At 43.6% G+C, this 23,386-nt stretch overlaps 1 protein-coding gene across 2 annotated transcripts; it reads left to right on the top strand.

The window, feature by feature from the left end:
* Nucleotides 1-332: 332 nt before the first annotated feature.
* Nucleotides 333-23,197, top strand: npepps (aminopeptidase puromycin sensitive). 2 transcript variants are annotated; one of them, XM_084440501.1, is made up of 23 exons: nt 333-662; nt 4,575-4,665; nt 4,800-4,877; nt 5,956-6,077; nt 6,351-6,458; nt 7,794-7,994; nt 8,198-8,294; nt 8,395-8,428; nt 9,052-9,166; nt 9,824-9,988; nt 10,853-10,957; nt 11,344-11,404; nt 11,490-11,599; nt 11,833-11,896; nt 12,449-12,588; nt 13,106-13,240; nt 14,380-14,599; nt 16,876-17,018; nt 18,123-18,179; nt 19,052-19,159; nt 19,416-19,571; nt 20,523-20,570; nt 21,121-23,197. In XM_084440501.1, the coding sequence occupies exons 1-23, from the start codon at nt 540-542 to the stop codon at nt 21,265-21,267; spliced, it is 2,628 nt and encodes an 875-aa protein (XP_084296627.1). In that variant the 5' UTR covers nt 333-539; the 3' UTR covers nt 21,268-23,197. The 2 variants fall into 2 exon arrangements, with proteins under 2 accessions (XP_084296627.1, XP_084296626.1); XM_084440500.1 differs by having other exon boundaries at nt 442-662; nt 4,575-4,659.
* The last annotated feature ends 189 nt before the right edge of the window (nt 23,198-23,386 follow it).

Here is a 23,386-nt window from a genome sequence, read left to right as displayed (position 1 = left end):
TCCGGTTCTCGAGATAATAGTGATACAGATTTAACGTTAGGTGCAGTGCAGTCTGAATAGTCCATCATTGGTCGAAGTCACGGTATCTATTATCGTTGAAATGCAATGAAAAGAGACCTATCTGCACACTTGTGAATATTAAATGTAGCCTACCCAAGATGATATGCAAAACGTTTAGAGCTAAATTATTTTCTCATCTTCCATCATAGGCTTACACTAGCCTACCAAATGTCCACAACTAGCCTACGCATTCTGGTCCCTCTGTAACGCGGTGACGTTTTTCTCCACGTCGGTCGGCGCTGCTGTGGTCTGGTTGTGGATTTGAAGTGAGGAGGACGGACCGTAGCTGGCAACAATTCTGAGGAGTGTATGTTGCTGGTTCTGGGCCGAAGGGTTTCGCTGTCATTCGTCAGAAGAATCAACCCCCGAGATTCTGTCTTATTATTCTCGAAGCCCAATTGGCTAATTTAACAATTAAATTCAGAAGAATACATAGCAACGTCTCTAGTAGCGCTACCAGCCAAAATATAGACACCACCATGCCCGAGAGGAGGCCCTTCGTACGGTTACCTACAGACGTCTACCCCGTCAACTACGGGTTGTGTTTGAAGCCAGACCTGATCGACTTCACCTTTGAGGGCAAGCTGGAGGCGGCGGTAGAGGTAAATTGGAGCAATTAAAGTGGCAATCGATTGTTATGTAGCTAGCTAAGCTCAAAAGCTAATGTAAGCTAACTGGCTAATTGCAATGGCTGAGTGGCTAACGGGACATTGCTAGATGACGTTAGCCCTCGTACACACAGAGTGAACTAGTAACTAGCTAAACTAGCTAGCTTGTTAAAGCTTGCAAAATATGGGACAATAACCCCGAGAACGCTTCGTGCAACTATCATTTATAAATCGTGTGTAACGTTAGTTAGCGTACAAGCTAGCTAACGACGTCGTACTATTTGTGTCACCTTCCCCAGCCACCAGACCCCAAGTTCGCTGGCTCAGGCTAACGTTAGCGAGCGGGTTACATTGATAGCCTGGGTGGTAGATACCTTGTTTAGCTCGCTAACGTTAGATTGGTGAAACGGGTAACTGGTTATTAATGCACACAGAGCTCGTTAGCTATCGTACATCAGAATAATATGTTCCTAGCAATAGCTAACGAATCACGTCGACTAGCTAGCTGCTAGCTAGCTGAATTGTCCGTTGTCATGCTATTACGAAGCTGACTCCAGCTGACATGTAGCGAGCTATCATTAGCATTAGCTAACATGTTGCTCCCATATAATTAGCACTAGCTATTATTGCTAACGTTAAGTACTTGCGACAACAACACAAGGGCTTGTCACATTGCTAGGGTGAAGGCATTCGCTGATATTATGCTAACGTTAGCAGCCTCCCCAGAGCTGGGGAACCAGCTGAGTTTGTTGGCTAATGTTTGCTTTATCATAGCTACGCTAAGCTAACTCGCAAACGTCTTCCTCGTCTAGACTCCCCAGGTCCCGCCTTCCTTGTCTCATATTTTACGAGGGTGTTACTTGCTGACCATGAAATTGAAATGACAAATGACAACACCAGGGTATTTTCCGAGCTGCGAAGACACTAAATAGTTAGCTAGCCCACTACTTTTTTTTCTTTGTTTCTTTTTCCTTATTATTATTATTTTTTAAAGATTTCTTAACATTCATTGATTCAGTGCATTTACACTGTACGTTGCACTGGATAATCATAGTGAGTGTGACACCTGACATTCTTCCCATTGCCTGTTGTTGGTGTGTTGAGGATTTAAACTAAATTATACACCACTTACGATTACATTCTGTTGTCTCAGGGCAGTAGCTAGTAGCATTTGGTCCTTTCTATGTGCTGCCTAAACAGATCATGTCATTTCTTGTCTTTGAAATTGAGAGTTTAACATGTTTTTTTAATGATTTTTCAAGGTGCTCACCCGCAACCATTGTATGACCAAAACGGTGGTAGAGCAATTATCCGACTTTCTCAAAAGTGCTAGTTTTGTCAACGTTTTGATCTGTGAACCAGCATTTTCCCTTTACTACTCCTTTAACCCACTACTTTGCACAGCTCAGGCGTAAAACATTTTACCATGCCACTCCACACCTCTTGTTTGTTCATTTAAAGCTGTCTGCAACAGTATGTCAATTTTTCACTATGAGCCTGTGCTACAAGCCAGCTACTAGTCTCGCATACCAGGCCATACCAGATACCATTCAGGATCTCCACCTTCCGGACGTCTGAGGGTTTTCTATAGGCTGTTCTACACAGTCCTTTTAAGGCGGGAATGTCACGCCTCTATTCCGCCACCCCGTTCTGTTTAAAAGGCACCGACACGAAATGGTGGATTCTTCTGTTGCGACTTTAATGCCGTAGTCACATGGCCGAATCTCTGTGTGAAACAGGTAGCTGGTTGTGCTGTGGGTCCGAGGGTGTGACGTTGTGATGACGTGTGTTCGACCTCACACCAGCAGCTAACACTACACCGGACGAACACCAGCAGCGGTGTGGGGCTACAGGAACTACAACCACGACACTACCAGTTGAACATGTCTGCAAACTGGGGAGACGTTGACGCCTCGTGAGATCCTTGCCCTCCGAGCTGAGGAGGAGGAAATCAACGAATCGCGAACACATTGCGCACAGAAATCCACCATTCTACGCATCAACATGTTGTATGCGTAGTAGCTTTGCTCGCGTTTGAATAGTGGTAAAAAAAAAAGTGCCGGGCTAGCAAAAGAACCTCAACACTCAGTTCACCCGCCATTAATGTATTTGTAACGACGCGGACGCGTTTGTTTATACATCACACTAGACGATGATTCTGTAGTGTTACAGATCACTCCTTTCTGATTCCGAAGTGCCAGCATGCTATCTAAAATCACACATGCCGGCTTCATTTGGTTCAGTGTGAATGAACAAAGACGGAAAATTGAGGGGTCTTCAATATGGTAATGTAGCGGGATCTCTGTATAAAAACTAGCCTTGTGAGACCATCCTGATTTCCGCGAGCTCACATTCTGTTTCTCTTGCAAATCAGTATGGATACTCTCCATAGAGATCCGTTTGTGCCAGATCGGAAAACAATTTCACCAATCAGTGTTGATTCTTTGGAATTTGAAATACAAACGGCTATACTGGGCGGGTTTAGGTGTGATGACAGCGAAGAGCCGTTGAAGTTAGCGCATGATAGACAGATGGTTCATCCAATCATTTGCCAAGTATTTTTGAAAGTGCCTGCCCTTTTCCAAACAGTTTCCAATGGAGAGTTCCCAGATGGCTATGTGAAGCAAACAATGTGGCACGTCAGATTATATAAAAATGGCTTTTGTCAAAATAGTTGCCTCGCTAGAATATTGGCAAGAACGGCCGTTAACAAGACTCCACCTACTGCCTTGGATTGGTCCAAACCTGAACAAAGCCAATGGGTTAGGCCCTAAAGACTTTGGATTGGGTTCTGCAATGCTCTTTATATATATATATATAATTATTTTTTACTCTCTTGGATGCTTTTTATTTTATTTTTTAACTCTCAAATCTGAATGAAAGTCCTCAGTCTCTAGTTGAGCGAAGCATTTAGAGACTTAATTGTGAGTGTAGCCAGCTACAAGCTAGCAATATTCAGTTTGCTTCAGTCAAACGGTTTGTGGGTTTGGGTACCCATAAATAGCCCTGTATCGCTAGACCTAATTTGCAAGTTCGAAGGGTCTGGAAACTGTCCATTTTCGATTTGCAAGAGGCGTTATCAATGGGCGCTGTGTTCATCTTTTTGGCGACCAGTGAGGGCAGTTCCAAATCCTATTGGAATACGACAAACACATCTTCCTTCTCAACAAAAGCCTTAAGTGCCGTTGTTTGTTCTTCTTTTCGAGAAAATATACGGGTCCAGTTTGTTGAATGGTGACGCGATAGTGCAGGGCTCGAAATGTACTTTTTTACTTGCATTGGTTAAGAGCACCAGCAAACAATTAGTAGCACCCACCAAAATGTAAGGAGCTCCAACAATAGGCCAAATAGATTATTTTTATAGATAAAAAGCGATCATATAACAGACCGGTAGGTAGTCAAGTGTACATGTACAACTACTCACCAGAACTCATAAGTGCGTCTCTTTCTAAACAAGCATCTAAGAGCCTGACCTAGTGCGGAAGTAAAAGTGCAAGAACAGCTGAGTAGAAATCCAGTATTAGGTGCTGAAGGAAGGAGGAGGGAGGGCCAGGGTAGCACCTCTTGAAGAGAAAGATGGGCAGCGACTCTGCTGTCCTGACGTCAGTGGGGACTAGGGCTGTCACGATCACAAATTTACGCAGACAATATTTAACCGCGGTTGACCGTATAATCGTCAGTGGGGTGGGGTTGTCCTTGAGAATCTCAACATTCAAAACAATGAGCACACTGACTGGGTAATGTGCGTAGATACAACTGGTCACCTCTATACGTGGCGTGTATTGCACTCCGATTCACATAACAACAAATACTTTCCTGGGAAATGGCTTTACACTTGTTTAATTGACATGGAATGATCAAGGTGTTTGATTTGTCTAGTTAACCTCTGCATTTTGGTGTTTACAGGTTACACAGGCCACGAATCAGATTGTGATGAACTGTGCAGACATCGACATTATAACAGCGTCCTTTGCACCAGAGGGAGGGGAAGGTGAGGGTGAGATTCTTTCTACATGTTTATTTTATTTTATTTTATATACATCTCTTCAATCAGTAGCTTATTCAGTTTTATATATCAATAGAATAATCAGAAAAATGAATACCATGTGTGCTTTTTTTCATACTCTTCAGAAATTAATGCTACAGGATTCAACTATCAAAATGAGGATGAGAAAGTGACTCTGTCTTTCCCTACTGCTCTTCAGAAAGGTGAGTCCAGTTGGTGGTGGATGGAGGAGCTGGGTTTTTCAGCATTGCATTTTTGTGTAATTTTAAAAGATGATGGTTCTTGCGCATTTAAAGTTACAATCTCAAGGTTTTTCCATGTTTAAAATATGAATATCACCGTTTTGGTTAACACCATGATTCAACCTATCCCCATTTCATGAAAGCTTTTCCGTTTGCGGTTTTAAGAACCTGCTATATGTGGTGACATTTCTGAATTAAAACTGTATTTTTCTATTTAAAGCAATACATCGCGATAGTTGGACCTTTACAAACATGCCTGGTGCTAATTCTCCAATTAGATTTACTAAAAGTAAGCTGAATCGTCCAAACAGTCTACTCAGAAAGATAATACATTGACATTTATTACCTTTTAAAACTCGCTCCCCCGGGATGCAGCATTCAGTCGAAGTGCGCATGCGCAACTTTGTGCTTCAACAACACAGTAGTAGCTAACTATTCCGTCGTCTATGGATATCATGTGTTTTATAGCTCAATGATATCATGGCGGAGGTGAGAAAACCGAAGCGAAACATCACGGAGGAAGCCAGAAAAAGAAAAAGACAATCTGATAACTTTACGACAGTGCACTTACTCGCAGAGGCTGTGGGGGTGCAGTTCTGAGAAAACGCTATGTATTGCTTTAAATGTAGGTCATTAAGTTAAATTCAGTTTTAAATCTAATTTCCCAATGCTTATGACTGCTGTTGCTTTGAACATGTTGGGAAATGCTGATTTTATTTCCATTTTAATATTAGGTCACTCGACCACGATTAGTTCCTGTTTTGGGGAAATATTTTTCACTACATTGAGCTAAATAACATTCATGCATATTTTCTAGTAACTATTTCTCTTTCACTTGAAAAACAGCCCATTGTGTGCCCTAATTCTATTGATTTCAAAAAGGTTCTTTTTGCCTAGTTAAGCCATTTCCACATAGAGCATTTTAGTACCCCTCCCCCCCGGATGCCACATCTTTTGTTATGATTGTTAATAACTAACTCCTATTCTAGTAGCTGAATAAACACAAACTTTTTTTTTATTTTTTTACTTGTGTTTCTAGGATCCGGTACGTTGAAGATTGACTTTGTGGGCGAGCTGAATGACAAAATGAAAGGCTTCTACAGAAGTAAATATGCGAGTCCGTCAGGAGAAGTCCGCTACGCTGCCGTCACACAGTTTGAGGTAACTGGACGGGTCTGCGCAGCTCAGATTAGCGTAATGAATGGTTTGTCTTCTCCAAGTAGGCATGGCTGCTGAGAACCCTGAGAAACACTATGTTACCGCCTCAGGTGTGACGGTCAGAGAGACGCTACTCTGGCAATATGTTTTAATGTTTAGATTTTCACTCCTCCGTTTCTCTCATGTGGTGAACCCGTGCCAGGCTCTGTTGTAGCCTTGGAGTGTATCCTGCCTGCTCCCCATGATCTCTCCTCCTCCTCTGTTCTCCCCTGTCAGGCCACGGATGCTCGCAGAGCCTTCCCCTGTTGGGACGAGCCTGCTATCAAAGCCACCTTCGACATCATCCTGATAGTTCCCAAGGACAGAGTAGCCCTGTCAAATATGGTACGTGTCACTCTCCACCCAGACAGATCTAGTCACTTTTTGCCACTCTGTTTCTTTCACTCTGTGTACGCCAGACTGACTTTTAGGGTGGTTGTTTATCATCTCTTGACCCATACCATACCAAAGGAGACTAAGCAGAATACATATCTTAACATGTCTACTGACGGGAGTGTGTGTGTGTGCGTGTGTGTATATATTTATAATTTGTAATCACTAGGTCAAGGGTGTGGCCACGGTTCTGGGGGACTTCAGTAACATGTTGGGTAAAGTCCATGGAATTCAAGAGGCTACATACATGTTAAAATCACCATTGATGATAATCTTATCATAGGGTCGCTAAGATAATGATTAATGGACAGGAGTTCAGAAAAAAATCTGCCAAGAAGGTTGGACATTGCTTGGGTGGCTGCCAGAACTAGAGGCTGGCACTTTAGGACTATAGCATGGTGTTCTATAGCATGGTGTTCAGAAGAGGTTAATTCACTTTAGGACTATAGCATGGTGTTCAGAAGAGGTCAATTCACTTTAGGACTATAGCATGGTGTTCAGAAGAGGTCAATTCCTCAAAGGAAACGCTTTTGCAGCTCAAAGCATCCGTAGCTATGGTGGCTGTTCCTCCCACTTTTCCCCAACTTCTAATGGATTGGAAAAAAAAAACTAGTTTGGGAGGAGAAGCTTCAGTACGGGCTGCTGAACCATTTTCATTTAGCCAGGTTTCAGTTAAAAAACATACAATCTAATTACTGTTCACGTATAAGATTGTTAATGAGAAACATTTTACCTGATAGGGATGTGATATTCAGAATTGCCATTGAAAGATTTTCTGGATAGAGGGACTGACTCATGGGCCTGGGTGTCATATTTACTGGAGCCTGGGTGTCATTTATTAAGTATCAAGTTATTGACATTTGAACCACCAGCTGTTTCCTTGTAGTGGTAGGAGTTTATATGATTAGAAAGAATGGTCTGAATTGCATATTCAGACAAAGTCACTGATGACAGAATGGGGACGTTCAGAGGTTTTTTTTATGTGACCGTCAATAATTGTGCCGTCTGTCTTGATAGATTTAATCAGAGCGTGAATTTCAGAACGCAACAGCAGGTGCCTGAAAATGCGGCTAAAGGATGTGGTGTTAGTGTGGCTATGAACACTTATTTCTACAACCTTGCGTACTGCAAGCCCTCTCAAAACATGAAAGGACTTGTTTATTTTGTCTAGATATTAGGTATTGGTGGAGTATATACTCTTCAATTATTGGTCTGAATATAAAATATATCAGATCGTAGGCGATTGTATAAAGGGCATCTTTAACTTTGTCAATGTCCGTGTTTCAGAATGTCATTGATCGAAAGCCATATCCAGATGACGACAACCTCGTGGAAGTGAAGTTCGCCACCACTCCCATCATGTCCACGTACCTTGTAGCATTTGTTATTGGTGAATATGACTTTGTGGAGAGCCAATCGGCGGACGGCGTGACCGTACGGGTCTACACACCGACTGGAAAGGCAGAGCAAGGGAAATTCGCCCTGGAGGTGAGCGTGTGGTTTTAGCCCATTCACAAAACCATTTCTGCTCATTGTACCATTGTAACGGTTGGTGATTTGTGTGCTTTCACAGTCACAAAAGAATGACGAGTAGCAATAATGCATATGCTTTGGAATTGCTAGTGGCATTGTCTGTTTGCATGAAACAAGGTGTGAAATGGAAAAGTAATCACACATATACACTTTTACAGGTTGCGACAAAGACCTTACCCTTCTACAAAGACTACTTCAGTGTTCCTTATCCATTGCCTAAAATCGATCTCATAGCTATCGCTGATTTTGCTGCTGGTGAGTACACATAAATAATACTGTTAATAATGTATGGCTTTGTAATGGAAAGTGATTACAGTGAATGACTAACATACTTGTTCCGCGACCTCATCTCTAGGTGCCATGGAAAACTGGGGCCTTGTTACTTACAGGTAAATCTGAAACATGTGCTCAATTCAACTAATGATGTATAGATTGCCTGCCAGGGATTGAATTATTCCATTATTCAGTATGAAGAGTAATATAATCTCGCCCCCTCAGGGGAAGTATCTGCCTCTGCTAACCAGCCTATGACCACTGCTCCTATTCACACCACATTCACAGTTCCCTGTTGACAAATTCCAACTTAAAATAAAAAAAACAATGCATTATTGCGATCGTGCAAAGGTTGAAAAAGGTCTTATAACAATGTTAAAGCTGATTTGATTTTGGTTTATTTTATTGATCAGATTCTGTAGGGGTGCCATTTTAATTTAGTTCATTTTGTCATGTTGGTTTTGAGAAAGAAAAGGTGACTTTGGTGAAACAAGCTTGTGGTGTTTATTTCATACCAACTTAAACTACTTTATATGCAGTGTGTGTGACCTTGGTGAAACAAGCCTGTGGTGTTTATTTCATACCAACTTAAACTACTTCATATGCAGTGCGTGTGTGCGTGCGTGCGTGCTACCACAGAGGTGAGTCAGCATGACTTTCTATGCTCGTAGCGGTTTGAATGCATAATGATGTGCACTCGTCAAATGACCTCTGGCCTCTTGGCCCCCCTGTTTCCCAGGGAGACGGCACTGCTCATCGATCCGAAGAACTCGTGCTCGTCGTCGCGTCAGTGGGTCGCCCTGGTGGTCGGGCACGAGCTGGCGCACCAGTGGTTTGGAAACCTAGTCACCATGGTAACTACCTCTCTCTTTATCTGACTTGGTTAACTCCAAACGTAAGACAGTGACGCTATTTGTTGTTTTTTTGTTGAACATCTCCAAAACAAAAGTTGTGGTTTTGGAAAGAAAAATGCCTGTCGTATTCAACTGTCTCTCTCTTATTTACACGGCACAAGATCCACTGGTTAATGCTTATTTATAAAACCCTCTTAGGCCTCGCTCTCCCCTCTCTACAGGGCAGATGTACGTACGTTAGTGAGCGCACCTTTAACTGTGCCTTGGCCAGAGCTCAGAAAGCCTCTTCGTTTAAGGTGGACCTACCACACCTGCCAGCTCAGTGGCCTTGTGTTTAGAGTGTCCGCCCTGAGACTGGGAGGTCGTGCGTTCGATCCCCGGCTGAGTCATACCAAAGACTATTCAAAATGTTACCCAATGCCTCCCTGCTTGGCACTCTGCATCAAGGGTCGGATTGGGGGTAAGTCCCTGCGCCATACTAGCGTCATGTCCAGGGGGTGGACTTGTACCTCAAGCTGCCTCACGATAAGGAATTAGGAGATAGGCTCCTGTCCTATGGGCCACTAGGCTCCAGAACCACTGGTTCTCAAGGCTATTTACTTACTTACTTACCACACCTGCGGCTCGTTGTGCTTTTTTGCTTTCCCTTTTTTCCAGGAATGGTGGACCCATCTGTGGCTTAACGAGGGCTTTGCGTCCTGGATCGAGTACCTCTGCGTGGACCACTGCTTCCCCGAATACGACATCTGGACACAGTTTGTGTCGGCGGACTACACCCGGGCCCTGGATCTGGATGCCCTGGACAACAGCCATCCCATAGAGGTCAGTGTGTGTGTTCAACAGGACAGACCCCACAGATCAGTGTGTGTGTTCAACAGGACAGACCCCACAGATCAGTGTGTGTGTTCAACAGGACAGACCCCACAGATCAGTGTGTGTGTTCAACAGGACAGACCCCACAGATCAGTGTGTGTGTTCAACAGGACAGACCCCACAGATCAGTGTGTGTGTTCAACAGGACAGACCCCACAGATCAGTGTGTGTGTTCAACAGGACAGACCCCACAGATCAGTGTGTGTGTTCAACAGGACAGACCCCACAGATCAGTGTGTGTTCAACAGGACAGACCCCACAGATCAGTGTGTGTGTTCAACAGGACAGACCCCACAGATCAGTGTGTGTGTTCAACAGGACAGACTACAGTCCCTACAGTATATGGCCGATTGAAGGCTAAGCTACTAGCTGCCTAAAGCATTTGCAACCCCAAAAAACGAACAGTTTATTTCTAAGGGTTTAATTGTATTATAGCCTGCAGGGGCATATTAAAGGAGCACAGTCTGTTATGTAGATATTTTTTGGATTAAATGTTTAAATTGTGTCAAAAGCATTGTACTGACGCTGTACAGTTTTCAGTGGTTGCACAATAAATGGCAAATTACAAATGAATGTGAATAAATGGCCAATTAAGGCAGACATTTATTGAGCATTATTATTTATTAATAAAAACTAATTGGAGTGTTTCTGTTAACGTTACTTTCATATTGCCATACCCGGTGATCGTTTTATAAAAGCAATAGCTCACTTCAGCCCTGTGGCATGTTATCTGTGATGTAATAACCATATACCACGGCCTGTTGTGAGCTGTTGCTTACAGTAAATATGTAATTGTGATGTGCGCTGCCACAGGTGAATGTTGGCCACCCATCAGAGGTGGATGAAATCTTTGATGCCATATCCTACAGCAAAGGAGCGTCTGTGATCCGCATGCTACACAACTACATTGGAGATGAGGTGAGAGGACACACACACACACACACACACATCACAAGTATCGATAATTGATCAGTTTGAACTTGATTTTCTTTGGCACGTATGGCTGATTGTCTCTGGAATCGATGCCTTGTTTTGTAAAGTGTTTTCTTGTTTTGTAAGGTATATTCTTGTTTTGTAAAGTGTATTCTTGTTTTGTAAGGTATATTCTTGTTTTGTAAGGTATATTCTTGTTTTGTAAAGTGTATTCTTGTTTTGTAAGGTATATTCTTGTTTTGTAAAGTGTTTTCTTGTTTTGTAAGGTATATTCTTGTTTTGTAAAGTGTATTCTTGTTTTGTAAGGTATATTCTTGTTTTGTAAAGTGTTTTCTTGTTTTGTAAGGCATATTCTTTCCATCCATCTCCAGGACTTTAGGAAAGGAATGAATGCCTATCTTTTGAAATTCCAGCATAAAAACGCATCCACAGGTAACCATGCCAACTCTTAACGTTTCCATATTGATACTGAGTCACGCTGGAGAACCAGGTTGTGTTAAAGGTTTCTCTCTCCCAGAGGACCTATGGGACTGTCTGGAGCAGTCCAGCGGGAAGCCCATCGCTGCAGTTATGAGCTCCTGGACCAAGCAGATGGGCTTTCCTATCATAGAGGTGGACCAGGAGCAGGTGAGAACACACAAGTCCACTGTTTAGTGGTGATTATTATTTTTGGGCTCTTGTGTTTGGAGAGCTGATTGTTAATGGAAGTTTTGTAAATAAAGAGCCAGAACCCATGGGTTAGATAAGATTTTGCACATTAAATATACACTTGTACAGTACATGATTTAATATGATTCATTCAATTTGATTTTTAATGTAGACTTTTTAGTTGTTGATGGCAGTTATACATTTCTCTTTAGCAAGGAGACGACCGCATCATCAAGATAAATCAGAAGAAGTTCTGCGCCAGCGGACCTCATAGTGGTACGAGAAACTCAGCTATTTGTTTTGTTTTGGAGGAATAGATCGTTAGCCATGTAGTGCTCGATGAGAGTGCGACCAGCACTACTACACTAAACTCAACACAGGACAACTTGGGCTGGTATAGTGCAGGCATTAGCCTACCTGCCTGGTGAAATGGGGGCCACAAATGAATTAGCCACATCTGACTCTCACTAATAATAGAACGCTCAAGGTGTTTCCAAAATGATGTCTGCAAATGTTGTTTACAATTTGCCGAAGCAACATGCACTTTCATTGCATATTAAGAGTCCAAGTTTTCAATTACAATGGTTGGGTGCGCGACTCTTTCAGTTTTAACAGAATAGCTTAGACCTACAATGTTGTTGTTGTTTTTTTTTTCACAATAAGTTCACGGAGCAGACCGAACCGAGCTCCCGCGTCGGAACACATACCGTCACACCCCTGATAACTACTAATGGCCGTCGGCAGCGGCACGTGAATTTGATGGGGGGAATGTCAGATGTTCCTCTGTGCTTGCGTGTCATTGGCCAGTGGGTTTGTCCGTCCCCGCAGGTGAAGAATGCCCTAGCTGGATGGTGCCGGTCAGCATCTCTACCAGCGAGGACCCCAGCTGCATCAAGCTCAAGGTGCTGCTAGACAGTCCGGAGACCACCATCACCATCAACGACGTCCACCCCGACCAGTGGGTTAAGGTACGTGTGTCTCAACCGCAGTCCTGATGTGAATGACCACAGAATGTTTTTGCCATTAGCCGTGAGGCGGGAATCAGGGGCACGGGGCATCATTTTTGAACTATACAGTTGTGGGTGTGGGCAAACCCTGGTTCCTGGTGTTTAGACATTTTAGGATAGGCCACACAGCCAAAAGGCAGATAATGTAAAAGCACCCTGCCTTATATTATATGCACCTTGCCCCTCACATGAAGCATGCTGGGAAAGTTGCATACTGTAACTGATTCCAGTTTGCAGTGCATTGTAGCTCTTTGGTGTGGTAGTTATTTAAAAATCACAAAGTGGCTTTAAAAACAACTCAATTTGTTTTAACGATTAAGGCGAAATGCTCTGCCTTTATTTCATTTTTTTTAATTTTTGAGAATGTTGTTTTAAGAAAACCACTGTTTCTAATAATTTGGCATGTCGTTATTGTGTTTTTATGACATGGCCTGCCTAGTAACAGGCTAGGTTATCACTCTCTACTCTCTCCCTCCAGATCAACCCAGGCACAGTGGGCTTCTACCGCATCCAGTACAGCTCGGCCATGCTGGAGAGCCTGCTGCCCGGGATCAGAGACCTCACCCTGCTGCCCGTGGACCGGCTGGGCCTGCAGAACGACCTCTTCTCCCTGGTGAGACCAGCGTACAGGGTTCTCCCTGGTGAGACCAGCGTACAGGTTTCTCCCTGGTGAGACCAGCGTACAGGTTTCTCCCTGGTGAGACCAGCGTACAGGTTTCTCCCTGGTGAGACCAGCGTACAGTGTTCTCCCTGGTGAGACCAGCGTACAGGTTTCTCCCTGGTGAGACCAGCGTACAGGGTTCTCCCTGGTGAGACCAGCGTACAGGGTTCTCCCTGGTGAGACCAGCGTACCGGGTTCTCCCTGGTGAGACCAGCGTACAGGGTTCTCCCTGGTGAGACCAGCGTACAGGGTTCTCCCTGGTGAGACCAGCGTACCGGGTTCTCCCTGGTGAGACCAGCGTACCGGGTTCTTCCTGGTGAGACCACCATACAGGAACTGTGTTCAAAACTGTTCCCTATTACAGAAATAGTGGACGATATAGTATGTTCGCCATTTTCTTCTAGTGTCCGAATTCTCAACGGTTAATTTGTTTCACTATAAAATACCCACAATGCACAGGGATTTCCAGTGAACAGAGGATGTACCCTACAATTTTTCGTTAGGGTTATCACTACACTACATAGGGAAGAGTGAGTGAGTGAATGAGTGAGTGGTTTGGAACACAGCTAAGGTTTCTTCTACTCGCTGGTGAGACGACCATACAGGGTTTCTTACAGGAGACATAGCAGCCGGGCAGGGGGGCGAATTGTGAGTTTCCCCTCCCCCCTGGGGAATATATCTGTACTAATGACAGAAGCGGTAGGGGTACAGGTGGGGAGGGAGGGTCGACCGACCATATCTCGACGACCAGGCCTAGCCGCCAGAGGCTGCTGCAGGGAGCAGGATATTGAAGTGGCCGTATCTCAATATGGAAAGGTCACAGAGACAATACTTGGTGTCCTTCCACCCTCCGTTATCAGTTTGTATAATGAATGCTGCCATGCCCCTGATGTAACAAAGCCTCTGGTAGGTAATTACAGTGAAATGTACCTCACCTCATCAACGTCACCTCACCAAATGTATTTCCCTGCCTGTTCCTTGTCCAACTCCTTTTAAGTACATATTCAGAACTCTAAAGACGTTAAATGTGTCCTCGTCCTCTTCCCCCTCGTCCTCTTCCTCCCCCCGTCCCCCCCGTCCCCCGTCCCCAGGCGCGGGCTGGTATGATCAGCACGGTGGAGGCGCTGAAGGTGATGGAGGCCTTCGTGAACGAGCCCAACTACACGGTGTGGAGCGACCTGAGCTGCAACCTTGGCGTGCTGTCCTCCCTGCTCTCCCACACGGACTTCCACGAGGACATCCAGGAGTTCATCAGGGACCTCTTCACCCCCATTGGCCTCAAGCTGGGCTGGGACAGCAGGCAGGGGGAAGGTCGGTGCTTTTCTGGAACCCGTTGTAGGAGAGGGTTGTTGTGGGGCTTCTGAGGTTTCAGATGGGTTTAGTGATAAGTCTGGGTGTAGGTTAGTGTAGTCTGACTCAGCGGGTGTAGGTTAGTGTAGTCTGACTCAGCGGGTGTTGGTTTTGGAGATAAGCCTTGTCGTTAGTTTATCACTGCCCAATCAGCGGTGGCAGAATCTGTTCCCCGACCAATCAGATTAAATTTGGACTACATGAGACAACAACAACCCAGAAACCGCTCCACCCAAGACGAGTGTGATTGGTTTAAAAAAATATATATACAGTGCCCCCCCCCATCCTTGAATAATAGAGTCCAGCCAGAGATGCGTAATACGGACAAGAAGAGAAAGTTCTCTGACCGCTCGTCCAAAAGCCACTCGTCTCTCTCCATGAAAACCTCCCTGTGGTCCAGGAAAATCCCTCTAGCATTTCCCCATTTAATTATCATCAATTATTTCCATATAGTAGCTTAAATTAATTTCTGAAGCATTTATTTACAATTATTAACATGTATCAGTAGGCCTAGTAGGCTAACTAATCCTACTATTCTATACACTTTAAGCTGTAGCTTTAAAACTAATGATGTCGGACTCAGGTCTGGCCAAATAATAATTAGCACACATTTAATATTTGGCCATGACATTTAAAACATAAGAAACATTTATAAGAAAAGAAAATAGGCTACATTCAGCTGTGTGACAAAATAAATGGACACGGCGTTCAAAATCATGTAGCCTAGCTAGGCCTAGGCCATAAGGAGCTAGGCCTAGGCCATAAGGAGCTAGGCCCAGGCCATAAGGAGCTAGGCCTAGGCCATAAGGAGCTAGGCCTAGGCCATAAGGAGCTAGGCCTAGGCCATAAGGAGCTAGGCCCAGGCCATAAGGAGCTAGGCCTAGGCCATAAGGAGCTAGGCCCAGGCCATAAGGAGCTAGGCCCAGGCCATAAGGAGCTAGGCCTAGGCCATAAGGAGCTAGGCCTAGGCCATAAGGAGCTAGGCCTAGGCCATAAGGAGCTAGGCCTAGGCCATAAGGCTACCCTTCTTGACCATTCTGAAACCAAACTGGCACACCGCCACACTGCTCCCTCTCTGTGGATTTTTTTCCCCTCCATTTTCCCGGGATTGGGACGCAGGATTAATTTGTTTACTCTGTCATGGGATTGGGGACGGCACAGGATTTTGTTTGTTGGAGTTGGGCGGGACGGGAGTGAGAATGCAGTCCTGTGTCACCCTCTAGGGCATATCTGCCATTGCCGAGATTTGCTGACTGTCAAAGTTATTGTTTAAATAAGTGACAGAATAAGCATCTACTCTACAACGGAGAGTTGGGATACTTGATTCTGATTGGCTAGCAGCCGTGGTAAAATACTCTGTAACCCACGGCTGCGACCGCATAACAATTAGTATTAATGCGCTGTCAATCTCATTGACGAGGCCATTGATAAAATCAAGCGGTAGGCTATGTTTTGCGTAGCAACCACTCGGAGCAACCTCGCCTTTTACGTATCCTATTAGAAAAACGCACTCATCAGTCCGACTCCAACACTTCCACACCCCTACCAGCAAAAACGAGTGCTCTGGAGAACTGTTTTAATAACTGCACCATAGCTGTAAATATTCAAATAAACGTGAACCACCCGAATTATGCCTTATTGTTTATGTGAACAAGGCCAACCCAAATAGGCGAGATAGCCTATGTTGCCTGGCAACCATTTAATTCAGAACTATAGCCTATCGCGGAAGATTTTGTAAATACTAAAATGATAAGAATGAGCGGTAAATAAATGATTGAATGTTACTACTGAGTGTTTTTTGTGAATATATATATATGTAGTAACCATTGTAGAAAAGCAATTGACCACTCGAGGCAGTGGGTTACAGAGGATTTGACCACAGCTACAGGGTACTCCGCTATCGCGTCAGGCCTAACAACGCCCCGTAGCTGTGGTAAAATCCCCTGTAACCCACTGCCTCTCGTGGTCAATTGCTTAAATCTATCACATTGCAAATCTGTTAGCCTACCCATTACTTTTCATTGGTTAGTTTGAATTGCTTGCAATTATGTCACCAGTAGCCTCATCTCAAAATGAAAGATAAATGAATTTAACACAAAAAAAACAGTTGACCCCGTTTATTGCAAATACCTATTTATGTCAGGGATATATGACACACAGTCGAACCCTGACCCTTCTCATTCTTCGTGCCTGTGTGCCTGTGTGCGTGCGTGTGTGTGTGTGTGTGTCTCCCTCAGGTCACCTGGACGCCCTGCTGCGGGGGCTGGTTCTGGGGAAGCTGGGCAAGGCTGGTCACAAGCCCACCCTGGAAGAGGCTCGGAGGAGATTCAAGGACCACGTGGAAGGCAAGCAGACCCTCCCTGCTGACCTGAGGAGCCCAGTAAGCTCTGCGCCTGGCCAGACACACACTCACTCAAACACACACGTACACATGCACACTCACACAGACATACGCACGCACACACACATACGCGCACACACAGACACACACACGGACACACGCACGTACACATGCACACTCACACAGACATACGCACGCACACACACAGACGCGCACACACACAAATATGCACATGCACACACATTCAGTGCTTGAATTAAAGTGCAGTAATTCAATGATGTAAATGCGAATAAGTGAAATTCTTATCAGGGCTGAAAATAATTATATTTTTCACATCTTTGCATTCATGCTTTCCTCACTTTGAAGATTCAATTTTAACTTTATTTTTCCACACAGTGGAAAATTTGTTTTCACCCAAGATGGCAGTGTAAGGTTATATCAATGCTGTTGTTGCCTCCTAAGAAAATGACTGTGACAGGCAGCCTGTACTCAATCTAGGGCTGTACCCGAGTAAGAAATCATTTGGTCAAATCTGATTCATCAGTTTGAACCAAATAGTTGTCTTAAACATTTTTCTCTCGCCCCCGAGGGGCCCGGAGGGGCTGGCGACACATAGATTACATTACATAGGCATTACATTTACATTACATAGGGATTACATTTTCTGTCCGTCTGTTGTCCACACCATGTATTTGTTAAGTATGTTTATTATGCATAGTAGCGTGCTTATTAAGTGTATAATTAAAGGATGATAAGTAGGCTATGTATAATGAACTAACAAGGCTTTTATTAACATTGTTAAGCAGTTTATAAAAACTTGAGAAATTCTTACAATACAGCAGCTTGAACATTCATGGAAAATATTGTTTAATATTTATAATTTATAACTACACTATTACCATAATCATTTATTTACATATAATCAGATTAGGCAATTACCATACTCTTTGATTTGAATATAATCAGATTAGGCAATTACCATAATCATTGATTTAAATATAATCAGATTAGTCAAATACCACAGTTGCAGCCATAATTCTCATACAGACTTACAGTATATACTGTACACTGAAGTATACATAATACTACGGCTTCATAAGTGATACACACACGCACCATAATATGTTGTTTGTCTCTCTCCAGGTGTACTTAACAGTGCTTAAGCATGGTGACAGTGCCACATTGGACACAATGCTGAAGGTAAGGGAAACTAGACATTACATGAAGTATATTTAGTCCTACATTTCACACTGTTAAACCATTAACCGAGAGCCATCCACCTCACTCTGACCAATCATCTGTGAGGGATACTGACCAGAGAGACTGTGGAGATTGGTACCGAGAAACATTGTTTTCTTTTACATATTTTTGGTCCTGCAAAAAGCGAAAATTACTTGGCTCTTTTTATATTAACATTTTTAATCACTGATATTTTAATTCAGTACTTACTTTGGAAAAATGCTTACATTTTAGACCGAACGAAAAATAATAGTGGACGTATATGCCGGCTCTATAGATAAATCTAAACTAGAAAAGCCCACTCCACTTACACATTCAACAACTGTACATGCTGACGACACGCATCATGGGTGTGGGGCGGGGACAGGTTCATTGTGCACTTGTTCATATCAGAAATGAGAGATTCACAATATATCTGCAATCATATCAGTATCAGTCGATGTTAGTCTTTTTTTTAATATATATCGCTATCAGTCCGATATGCAAAACAGGGCCAATGTGAACAGCCAATAATTGGTTCGAATCCCAGCTCCTGACGACATGTGGAAGTGTCCTTGAGCAAGACGCTGAACCCCAAATTGCTCCCAATGAGCAGGCTAGCACCTTGCATGGCAGCTGCCGCCATTGGTGTGTGACGGTGTGTGAATGGGTGAATGAGAGGCCTTCATTGTAAAGCACTTTGGATACAAGCGCTACACAAGTGCAGTCCATTTACCGTTTACCACATTTACCATATCAATATCGGTAGATATCGGCCAAAATGTTCATCCCTATCAGGAAGGTCACCACAGGGTCAGATCCATCCTCACCCCCCTGTCTCACTTCTTCCTCAGCTACACAAGCAGGCCGACATGCAGGAGGAGAGGAACCGCATAGAGAGAGTGCTGGGCGCTATCTCTGCCCCCGACCTCATCCAGAAGGTCCTGACCTTCGCCCTCTCGGTACGCACCGCCTCGTCTACATGCTCACTTTCCTTAGACAAAATGTCTCCTGTTGCCTTAGTGTGTGAAAGGTGCTATCTGAATAAAGTTTGATTTGATTTGGGCAACAGTTGGGGAGCGTTATGCGTGGGAGAAGGTCAGAGGAGGAGGAGGTGAAGGCCCGGGGTGCTCTTATCTAAAGAGCCTGCCGTCCTGACGGTGGTGGGAGACGATTGTTCAAATGAAACACCTGTGATCTCCCCTTTTCCTAACGAAGGAGGAAGTGCGTCCCCAGGACACGGTGTCGGTGATCGGGGGCGTGGCTGGGAGCAGTAAGCAGGGACGGAAAGCCGCCTGGAAGTTCGTGAAGGACAACTGGGAGGAGCTTCACAACCGTTACCAGGGGGGCTTCCTCATATCACGGCTCATCAAGGTACAGAGTCTCAACCCGTCTGCTATTAGAATTGAGGGGGTGGGGTGGGGTATTCATTTGACCCTTGTATGTTAAGTTTGTGTGTTCGTTGGTGCTTCGGTGCGTTTGCCATCACACCATGTACCAGGGTCCACCCCCAGGGGGCGCTCACCACAATTAATTTTTTTCCATCGCCAAGTATATTTTGCTTTGTACATAAACTATGCTTGTTGTCTCAGTAAAAGTTTTGTATATTCTACTCAGCAGCCCGTCTACTTTCTAAATCCACAGAGTTCAGAGCTTGAGGTGTTTAGTAGCTTCTGGCGCTTGTTCTAAATGTTCTCAGCCTAGTATCGGGGTTAGGTGCATTGTGGGAATTTAGTTATAGTCGTTATATATTCACAACATAGATCAGATGATTCTTATTTAGCTAGTTGGATCATGTTGGATAGATTAGAGAGATAGTATGGCTAGGTGAGTGATGAGAGGCTGGGGCGTGTGACATACGGAGTCTCTGGACGCTTTCGGCTCTGCAAAGCCTCTGGGTGTTGTAGTTCCTCGCTCGTTGCCTGAGAGCCCGGGTCCACATAGACCCTTTTTCTGAGCACCAGTGCCTTTTTTACCAATTGTTTCCAATGAGGAGAATAATATTACAGTTTTTTGTCCTACAGAAAGTTAATATTGCTTGAAGCTCTTTTTATATTGACTATTGTAACCTCTGATGTGTTAATTCCCTACTTAGTTTCAAATAAATGCTTACATTTTAAGACCAAACTAAAAATAATGATGGGCCTATATGCTGACATCTTGACATCTAGCTTAGGCTATAGATAAATCTAAACTAGAAAAGCCCACTCTCTTTACACATTCAGCAACAGGACGAAAGGTTCACTGAGCACTTGTTTATTTTGAGATGCATGTTTTGTATATGGTTTTGTACGTGCTACGAGTAATTAGTGTTTTCACTCACAGCTTTCTGTGGATGGATTCGCCATTGACAAGATGGCGGTTGAGGTGAAGGTGAGTGTCCTGCAGCGAGCACATCTGTTGATGCTACTCTGCTTCCCCTGACTTCAGGTTTCCATAGTACCTCATAAAACTTACAACACTGTGATAGTCCTGACTTACAACTCGCATATTTATATTTTGCCGTCAAGGCGGCACTTGGTGGTGATCTCAAACTTTTTGTTTTATTTTTGGTGAAACCTTTGGTGATTGCAGGTTTTGGGACTGTTTCCCACTGCGCATACTGTGTGTGTGTGTGTGTGTGTGTGTGTGTGTGTGTGCATGTATGTATGTGTGTGTGTGTGTGTGTGTATATATGTGTGTATATATATATATATATGTGTGTATATATATATATAACGCAATATTTGAGAGATGATTTGTGTGAGTTGCTAGCGAGACTAAATGGACTAGTTTTAGTCAGGCCACTAGACTCCGGCGTTTTCTTACAGTTCGCTGTGACGTTAGGTTGTTTGCCCTCCCATGTCTTTCTTTCAAGATAATTCCATTGCGGTTGTCGTCATGAGCCTAACAAACGTTGCGGACCTGTTGCTGTGTGTTTCAGAGCTTCTTCGAGAGCCACCACGCCCCGTCCGCCGAGCGCACGGTGCAGCAGTGCTGCGAGAACATTCTCCTCAACGCCGCTTGGCTTAAGCGCGACGGCGACGACATCCACAAGTATCTACTGCAGCGCAAGGCGCCCCCGGTCTGAACTCCCACCCCCCCCCTCCCCCTTTCCTCCTCCGCCCCCCCCCCCCCCCCCCCTCCTCCCCCTCCAGCGCCGCCAGCCTCCCCACTCATAGCTAGCGCCACCTGCAGCCCAGGGAGGGACAGCAGGCGTATTCAGAGCAAGGCTACATTTCTCAAAAGAAAAAAACAAGAACACGCCAGACCAGGCATTGGCAATCGTGAGATTATACAAATGAATTTAAGTCTGACAAGGAATGTAGTTACCCCCATTCTGCCTATCAGAAGTGATACATGCGCCAAACGAGTTAACGTTACTAGCATTGGAAAGGCCTACTAGCTATGTTATCATGCACACTCTCCGTACTACACTCCCAAACAACACATTCAACTATTATACACTTCCGCGCACACATAAAACCCTGCATCGTAGTCTGAATACTGTGAATTTCTTCTTTTTTTTTTTTTATCCTCAATCTCCTTGCTACCACTCTTTCTAAAGCATGAAGTATGGTATATCCTGTGTTGCTGTTCTGTTTACTTTTGTTTGTTTTCTGTACAAACATAATTTTGCGTTTCTCTTTTTGTCCACCATTGATGTTCACAGTTGCTGTTCCCCTACAAATTGTTGTGATTGGGTGAGAGCAGAGGGAACCTGGGCAGAATGGGGTTAATAATTGCGTGTGGTATTTTTGTTGGCGGTAGTTATGAACTTGCAGCAATGGCACTGAATTCCTCAACGCTACTACACTGTTATAGGACAAGACTAGCAGTGCTAGCATGGTACTACATTGTAGTCACAGAAAGGATATTGCAAACAACAAAACTTTGCATTTAGAGAACAATTCCTAATCTGCCACATTGTGTAAAAAAGAAAAGAAAAACAAGTTGACATTTGTTTTGATCATATTATAGTTATTATTTTTATGTTGCTAAAACCCTCTGGAAAGACGAGTACAAACACTACTGGTGGGCCTGAGGTAATATCAGTTAATGCCCATGTGAGTTTAGTGTAAAAAACATATTGCCTAGTTTAGACTTTAAAGTGACAGGATATTGCTCACTTTGCAATTGAACTCTTAAGCCTTAAATTGGTCAAGTGGTTTGCAATAATAATTACACTGAAGGTGGTCCACTCCAAAGTGTTGTTTCTAACATGACAGATCTTCACATACCTGTAGACTTGCTGAATGAGTATATAAATATATATAGAATTTACAATATGTTGTGGCTTTGATAACATACCGGACAAGATCATCCAACTAATTGTCAGACTTTCCCTGGAACATCTGTTGTGTTTTATTATTTTTGAAAGATATAGTTGGTGTTCATTAAAGTGAGAGAAAAAAAATTGACCATAAATACAAACAATGTGAAATTAGTACAGTTGATTTTGAGTGAGGTGTGAGTGTGCATGCCTGGAAACAAGTTTGTAATTTAACAATTCTTAATCCAATTTAATACGTTTTGTATGATCATATACATTATAGGCAAGGACATGGTCATAAATGGATTAGAAATGGTTCTAGCAAAAACTGCAATATGAGCACTGTACATAACAATTAAAGTATACATAATGAGAATGAAGATGGTTATGATGTAGATGATGGTGAGAAAATTCAAAAGTCTATACATTTTATTCCACAAGCTGTCTGTAGAAACTTGCGGTGTTGGATTTTGGTACTACTGTATGTCTGAGATTTCAGACTCACATGCTGTTATTTTCAGTGCAGTCTTACGCTGCGATCAGATGCTTTGTGGTATAGTGTCAGAGAGAGTGCTCTTCAATCTTACAATCTTAATATCAAACTTGGTCAAATATGGTTTTGAATGTCACATTGATTCTGATTCAAAAAATTATGACAAAAAGTCCTGGCAGGACAGCTGTCTGACACTAGTGTTGCCAAAGCAAACGTGGAGATGCAGTATAATAAAGTCATGTGGTGATATCCTTTATCGGAGCAAGGTTTCTTAGTTATTGTGTGGTGTACGGTACATACGTAAATATGGTGGTGTATTTTGATTAGAACAACCTGAATTTTCTGGCGCTCTTCATCTCTTATTGGCCGAGGCTCAGTGGTCTCCTAAGAGCAAACCCACCCTATCAGAGCAGAAGAAAAACCACTAATTTCTCTTTACTATTT

Source organism: Borostomias antarcticus, assembly GCF_949987555.1.
Source record: "Borostomias antarcticus genome assembly, chromosome: 7".
NCBI lineage: Eukaryota > Metazoa > Chordata > Actinopteri > Stomiiformes > Stomiidae > Borostomias > Borostomias antarcticus.
This window is presented reverse-complemented; position numbering and strand designations above follow the sequence as displayed.

Bases quoted from the DNA above. Each gene is read 5' to 3' on its own strand.
- npepps (XM_084440501.1), top strand. From the start codon at position 540: ATGCCCGAGAGGAGGCCCTTCGTACGGTTACCTACAGACGTCTACCCC. The intron at 9,989-10,852 runs GTCAGTGTGTGT...GCGCTGCCACAG, and splicing joins ACAACAGCCATCCCATAGAG to GTGAATGTTGGCCACCCATC. The intron at 13,241-14,379 runs GTGAGACCAGCG...CCCCGTCCCCAG, and splicing joins AGAACGACCTCTTCTCCCTG to GCGCGGGCTGGTATGATCAG.